General features: G+C 43.3%; 1 protein-coding gene across 1 annotated transcript in view; it reads left to right on the forward strand.

The window, feature by feature from the left end:
* ST8SIA1 (ST8 alpha-N-acetyl-neuraminide alpha-2,8-sialyltransferase 1) overlaps positions 1-7,219 on the forward strand; it is a 114,184-nt gene extending 106,965 nt beyond the window's left edge. Inside the window, exon 5 of the mRNA XM_027906187.1 lies at positions 6,237-7,219. Coding sequence (XP_027761988.1) covers positions 6,237-6,705 — 469 coding nt within the window. The 3' untranslated portion in view covers positions 6,706-7,219. The remainder of the gene's footprint in view (positions 1-6,236) is intronic.
* Positions 7,220-7,510: the final 291 nt, after the last annotated feature.

The following is a 7,510-nucleotide window of genomic DNA, read 5'->3' on the forward strand; positions in this document are numbered from 1 at the left end:
TGAAATTAAATGCCAAGGATATCAGACTTGGTTCTGTGTTGTTTTGGGGCTTTTCCTAGCTGATTTCATTGGTTTTCTTGTTTTCCCATCCTCCTGACTTTCAGCGTAAGAACTGTGAAGTATTCAGAAGACTTAGAAATACTAGGTAGCAGTTTCGTTTTGATAATACAAGTAGTTTACAGCCATACTGCTCTGCCTGTCCTTTTATATTATTTTCACATGGGGGTGACTTCAGCAGCCACAGTTTTCAAAGAGTCAAACTAAGATGAGCTGCTCATCTTCTGAAAGCTAAGATTCAAGCTGTCAGATAACAGAAAGGATTGATGTTTAGCTCTGCTGGTTTTGGAAAGAGCAGCTATTAAAAGCACATTCTAATTTGAGTTGGCAGAATAAGGATCACACACAGTCCCAAAATACCAGTGAACACTGATTTTAATGTTTCATTGCTTTGGTGCATAGGATAGCTCTGTGTTCCATTGAAAAACAGAGAGTCAGCTTTCCCTTGGCACTATATATAGTATTCCCAGGGCCACAGTGTAAGAGCAGTAATGGGTGGGGGTTTAAAAAAAGCCCTAATTAATACGTAATTGAGGCAGAAAAGGAGCCTACCTCTTCATGGGGATTAGAGCCTACCTCCACCACGGCTAACTGGACTTTCTGAGTGCATCAAATTATTCTGAAGGTCATCTGCTAAGGACAGTGTGTCATTAAGAAATAGAAAAAGATGTAGTCTGCAGTCACTGAGGAAAGACTGTGTTTCCTTGCTTTTGGGTCTTTGGAGCTAATGGTGAGAGTAACCAGAGTCCCTGAACTGGAAAACACCATTGAAAAAGTACATTTTTAATGAAGTTAATTTGTCTTTAATCTTTGGTACCAGAGAGGAGAGGAAAGTAGAGGCTCTTTGGGGTTAGAAGCCCCAATTCGTAAGATGGAGGTGGCAGTGTGGGGGTCTCAGCAGGCTGCTGAGGATGGGGTGGGATGGGATGCGATAAGCTGAAGTGAGTTTGGGTGTCAGTCACTCTCCGAGAGGAGTCTGTATCTTTGCTTCTGAGTAGATTTGCTGTCTTTAGGTCCATAAAGGCCAGTCAGGTTGGAAGGGAGGAGGGCAGTTGGGAAGGAATAGATGGGATAAGCGTCATCCCACTCGTTCCACAAGCTCTCAGATGGGTGACCGTGTTGCATGTGAAGGAACCCACAGTAAGACTGGGAGAATCCTTCCTGATGAAGCTGTTTGAAATGAGATTAGACTGGGTTTATATTGGTTTTGCCATTGTCTTTAATGGGATTAAAATTGAATCTTAAGTCAGGTAGCTGTCCTTAGGCTAAGTAAACAGTAGCTTGTGTAGTTGGGGAAGCTGACATCAAACAAGGAAGGGGGTCCATTTATTGTGCTTTAAGTGCTCGTTTCTGGCTCCCTGTGCAGACAAGTAGAATAGTCTGCCTTGCACCTGACGCATGCCAAAAGTGCCTACGTGGAGAATGAGCACGTGGAAACCAGTGTGCTGTTGAGACACAGTCTGCGTTTCAGTAAGATTGGCTGCACAAGCCCCGGAGGGGCAGATAATCAAGAAGAGCATGATATGAATGAGAGCACAGGGCATTAAGGAGGGCATTGCTCTTTGAAAAGCACTGTGAGAAGCGAGTGCAGTAAAACCCGTCTGTCGCAGCGGTGGAGGCTCAGATGTGTGGTTGCAAGCTGACTTGTTGTGACCCCAGCTGTAAGCATATTCCAACAGCTGCAGCGAATTGCTAAATCATTCTTAGCTAATGCTGACATCAAATTATCTAAATAATTTTTGTGAGGTTATATTTGTCATAGGGACAAATGCATGTCTTTATGATTTCTGCTCTATTCCCTTGAGCTTTATTTGTCTTAATTTTAAAATAATATACATTTTCTTTGGCATCTGAGCTGTTCCCTTCATTACTTAATTTTATTTTTTCCCTCCGATAAGTCAACTCGCAATTAATCCAGAATGCTGAATTTGTGACTTTGCAGATGCCAACACAGTAAGTGCCTGGGATATCATCACAGGCATGAGATAGTGACTCTCTGGGGAGATCAAAAAGAAACCAAGATGCAAGAAAATGCTGCCATAATTATCTGCAAGTGGGTTAGCTCAATGTCACTGCAGCAAATTCTTTGTGGTTACTGGAAGTGGTCTCAGTAGCAGAGAGCAGTCCTGTCCCTGAATATCTGCTAAAGAACATCAATAAGGACATTAAAAACAAAACTCAAAACACTTAATGCTCTTAATCTTTGATTGTACTGTCACGACAATGTACTGTGGCACTTTTCTCTTGGATGAATTTTTCTCTCTGGAAAAGTAGAGCAGAGTATTTGAGGGAACTCTACAGCTGGTAGCAGAGAAATTATTTCTCTGATATCTGCATGGCTGCACCTACACAGGCTGTTGAAAGTTGTGGTTTTTAAGTTGATCTTTCATATGGACCTGACAGCAAAAATGTGTTGCTGATTATTTTAGTTGTGCTCTGTCCACTAATGAGTGCAGTGTAAAGAAAGTGCCTGGGCTGAAGCTGTCGTGATTCCCCAGCGTTCACAGTTGTCGGTGCTTCTCTGGGCTGCTGTCAAGCTGCCGGGACACATTACTGCAAATCACTGAGCAACTCGTGCAGACCTTGGAGTCTTCAGGTGCTGCTCAGGGCTTGGGAAATTCCAGCTCCAGTTTCATCAAAATGCTGGCAACCTGCCACGCGTTTGTGCAAGCTTGACTGAGGAAGGTCAGAGGAGGACCCTGAAAGCTGTTCAGCTGTTTCTTGCTCAGAGCTGTGCTGGGTAGACAGCATCACCCAAGATGCACTCTTGTGTGAGGGGCTGGAGTATTTGATGCATTTCTTTTCAGCTCTGTGTGTGTGTGAATGAGCTGCACAGCTTCTGGGCTGTGCCCTGAGAGTACCGAACGTTCACAGCTTGTCGGGTGGAGACACGCACTAACTAGGAACCAGCAGCTCCTCGTTATGGGTGAGGATCGACACGAGGCATTTGTGCATCCATATGGATGCAAGGACTGCATCAGGATGTTGGATTCATTGCTTGTTCTGGTTTATGGTAGGACAAGCAGGAGAAAAACGTATCGTCCTGCTCAGGCGTGCTCTACAGAGCTGCTCAGCTGCAGGGCAAGAGCCCTCCTGGTCTCTCTGTCAGGCACAGAATAGCCTGCTCACTTTCTGCTGGGACAGATGTGGTATGGTACTGTCAAAGCCACTGCTGGATGGAGTTGCCTGCAGGACTCCCTGTCTGGATTGAGAGTTAAAGGAAAATACACGTGAGCTTCCAGCACCATCTCTAGAAACTTGCTTACACACAGCATTTGTCTCCAGATTTCTCAGCCTCTAACCAGCCCGTGAAGTGTCAGAAAGCTGGAGAGCACTCCCGTTTTTACAAATGGGGAACAGAAATTTTCATTTGCTTCTAATATGTCCCCTCACGAGGAGTGCAAGATGGGCAGCAGCTTTTTGGCTGTTAAACCATCAGACCAGCCGTAATCATCATGTTTTATGTTTCTGCACGGGCTCCTGGCCACCTGTATAATGTCCATCTGCTGAACTGGGCGGGATGCCTACCAGCACTGAGATCCAGATCATTTGAATGAGGCATGGGTTTCCAGGAGGTGATGATGTTCCTGAAGGACAGTTTGCAGTAGCGTGACAAATTCTGTCCCTTCTGCATGGAGTCCCTCCCATGCACCGCTCTCATGGCAGTTGTATTCACCTCTCATTACTTTAAGGCATTTGGGGAGATTCATCTAGAAGAATTGTAAACATGTTGTGGCAACGATAGCAAATGAATATTCAGAGAGAGTCTCTGGCCCTCTGAGACTGAGCAATTTTAATGTGTTCAACTCAAAGCTGCTCACTGCTTTTCTATGAATGGTAGATTTGCTGGAAAATGCAGTTTTAGAATAACCACAACTATTTGCCCTCTGAAGTTAAATTTGTGGAGTAGCTCTAAGTGGGAAAGGATGTTATGCAACTGACTTCAGGAGTGACAGTGAACCTGTCTCTGCCTTACCCTTAGCCAAGGTGAAAGGACTCCATCTCATCAAGCTGTGAGCTCAAGATCTCTTTACTGTGAAAGGAATTTTGAGCCTGCAATGCCCACCTCTCGCCAAATTCCAGTGAGGTCAATAGTCTGAAAGCCTGATGCTGGCCTTAATACCTTTCAAAAGTGATTAGGGTTATTAGAACAATATTTGGGTACTGGGGCTCCGAGCACAAAGTGATCATCAAGGTCAAGTTGGATGGGGCATCCAAGTCTAGTGGAAGGTGTCCCTGCCCATGGCAGGGAGGCTGGAACTAGAGGATCTTTAAGATCCCTTCCAACCCAAACCATTCTGTGATTTTATGAATATTTCAAGTTTTTTCGCCAAAACAAAGACTTAAAAAAACCTGGCATGTATTCATGAGTCATTTCAATGCTGTTGAAGCTGTTAGGTTTCTTGTTGGCAATTGTTTCAGGTGAAATTTTGTTGGATGCTTCCTGAGGTCATCTGGCATTCTACTTAAACCTGTGTATGTTGCTGTGTGTGCAATTCTTGGTTTTGTTTCAAAGAGGTCTATACATAAAACTGATACCTTCATAACAATTTAAAAAGGTATTCTTATAGCTGTCTCTCTGCCTGTACTAGAGAAAGGAAAAGAAATCCAGTGCTGCTGGCTTAACTTTTTTGTTCTGACTCTTGTGCTGTGAGAAATCAATCATGACACATTTGCGTGAGCTGCAGGAAACAGGGAGAGGGGGCAGCAACAACAGCAAGATGGACATTTGGGAGCTGAGAAAAGAACTAGGGATCACATGCTGGGGAACAACCCAGCTGCATTGGAAGGAGTGTGTGAGGCTCGTGCAGAAGTGGCTTTCAGTGCAGTAAGCTTTGCCTGCATGCTGAAGGCTACAGACACTGTCAAGTGGTAAAGGTGGGATACTGGTGCTCTTAACGCTGTGTGGACTCTGGAAAGCAATCAGAGTATCCAGAGCGTATCATAGTGACTTTCTAATGCAAAGGTACCCCTCAGTGCAGGACAACAAGTGTTCCTGTTATTTAGAAATTTTGTGCTTTAAGTATTGCATTTTACCTTGACTGCGACCTCCATACCAGCTACATTCAGTGATACACATTTGGGATACTTCAATATTTTTCTGAAATGTGATTTCGTTGGTATAAAACATCAGAACAGCTCACACATTGGTGCAGGTTTTGGGGCGTGTGAATGGCCTAGGGTTTCCTGCCATATTTCTCATTCAATCTTGGCATATCCGGAAGCATATGGCAAAGAAAGGCTGTAGTCTTGACAGGATACTGGTTGTGGAATAGTATGTAAGTCTACCATATCAGGGATAAAATAGATATCAACAAATAGCTATTGGCAGTTTAACAAATTGTAACCTGCTGTAGATTTTATAGCAAGAGATGAGAGGATTATCATATCAGAGGAATAATCTGTATATGTGCATTGCCCTTCTCATGGTTGCCACCTAGTCTCTCCTGTAACTTGCACACTACTAAAACCAACTCAGTGTGTAAACTGTGCCATCTTAAACACCAGCTCTGAATATTATTTGGTGCGTTGTGCTAAATTTTTATGGAGCCACATACCCTAATTCACTGATTTGTTTTTGTTTGTAACTAAGGGTGTTCTATGAGATTTCTCTCAGTTCCAGAACAAGAATTTACTACTGTGGTAACACGATCTAAATGTCTATACAGGCATAGCAAAAGCAATTCTGACAAGTCTTACAAAGTTTGTAAGTCCAGAGTTTCTATTTAAGTATTGCTTGTCCAGCTTATGACTTGGGTTCTTTGTTAGTATGCCTTTCAGAAAAAAAGAAAAACACAGACTTAAAAATTTCTTTTTAAAAGACTCCCACGCCTGAAAAATCTAAGTTGGTTTTTAGACAAAGGAAAAATGTCACTAAAAAGGATGGAGTTTTCTAGAATATTGCCAGTGTTCATTCAAGGTTTTTTAAAAAGATGAAATCAGAAAGGGTTTGGAGCCAGCAGGAGTTAGAGAGATAGTTTTCAACTGCCTATTCACGTTTCTGTTCTCAGAAGTAGGGCAGTGTCAGACAGGGAGAAGTTTGCCTGGACTTTCTCTGGGCTCAGAAAAGGCATGCAGTTAATTGTAAATATGCATAGGAAGAGCAGTTCTTAGGTGGGTTATGAAACGATTTGGGAAGCCTATGAGTGACCAACTCCTTTATCTCTGTGGTTTTACAGGTTCCAGAATCTGCTGTGGTCTCGAAAGGCTTTTGTGGACAGCGTGAAGGTTTATAACCACAGCTACATCTACATGCCAGCCTTCTCCATGAAGACGGGGACGGGACCCTCCCTACGTGTCTATTACACCCTGGCGGACTTCGGTGCCAAGCAGACGGTTCTTTTTGCCAACCCCAATTTCCTGCGGGACATTGGCAAGTTCTGGAAGAGCAAAGGTATCCACGGCAAGCGGCTTTCCACGGGACTCTTCCTAGTCAGTGCCGCCCTTGGTCTGTGTGAAGAAGTAACAATTTATGGCTTCTGGCCGTTCTCGGTGGACCTGCACGGGAGGTTTATTAGCCATCATTACTATGACAATGTCTTGCCCGATTCTGGATTCCACGCCATGCCGGAGGAATTTCTACAGCTTTGGTTTCTTCATAAAAGTGGTGTACTGAGAATGCAGCTAGAACCGTGTGAGGACCCTTGAATCCAGCCTTCTGCCTGAGGATTGTAGGAGTCGGTTTGGAAGATCCAATAGTTTTTTAATTTCCACGCTCTCCAACAGAGAGTTCTGTTTTATGTTGATTGTTTTTAAAGGGAAAGTAACCGTGGATCTGCATGGACCATAAAAGTGCTACTTGAAGGCCAAATGGAATACGTCCTTAGTGTTTAGTGCTTTATGGAACTGGAAAGGGATGAAGTGTATCTCTCCATCGAGTCCATTCAGCAGCAGTATGGAAACAATGTCAGAAGTAGCACAGCTGAACTTTCCGGGGACGTTTTTAAATGACCGATGTAAAAAGGGCATTAAGGCTCGGGTAGACACAGGGCCACTCACAAGCTTTTACTGACAGTGCCAAATATGACTGTCTGTTCAAAAATCCATTTCATTCCAGATCAGCACCCTGTTTAACTTTCCTTTTTCCTTTTCTTTCCCCCTCTGTTTTTGTGTGTGTGTGTGTGTGTGTGTGTGTGTGTGTGTAGGAGAGCATTTGTGTGTTGTTGACTTTGTTTCTTTTCCCTTTTTTTGTCCTTTTTTTCTTTTTTTTTTTTTTTTTTTTTTTTTTTTTTTTTTTTTTTTTTTTTTTTTTTTTTTTTTTTTTGGTTTTCTCAATTGAAGGAAAAGGAAAGGCTTAAAAGCCCCAAGAGCTGAGGACCATCAGCTCCTCTGAAAACTCTTGGGAGAATGAAGGTGCTAAGAATCTAGTGAGAAGAATGTCCTAGGAATGCCCTGCTACTGGGGATGGATAGACCTACCTGCTGAAGGTTTTATCAGGATAGTTTAGATCACT

Source organism: Empidonax traillii, unplaced genomic scaffold, assembly GCF_003031625.1.
Source record: "Empidonax traillii isolate 1590-97213 ecotype Southwest subspecies unplaced genomic scaffold, ASM303162v1 scaffold25:size3598162, whole genome shotgun sequence".
NCBI classification, from domain to species: Eukaryota; Metazoa; Chordata; class Aves; order Passeriformes; family Tyrannidae; genus Empidonax; species Empidonax traillii.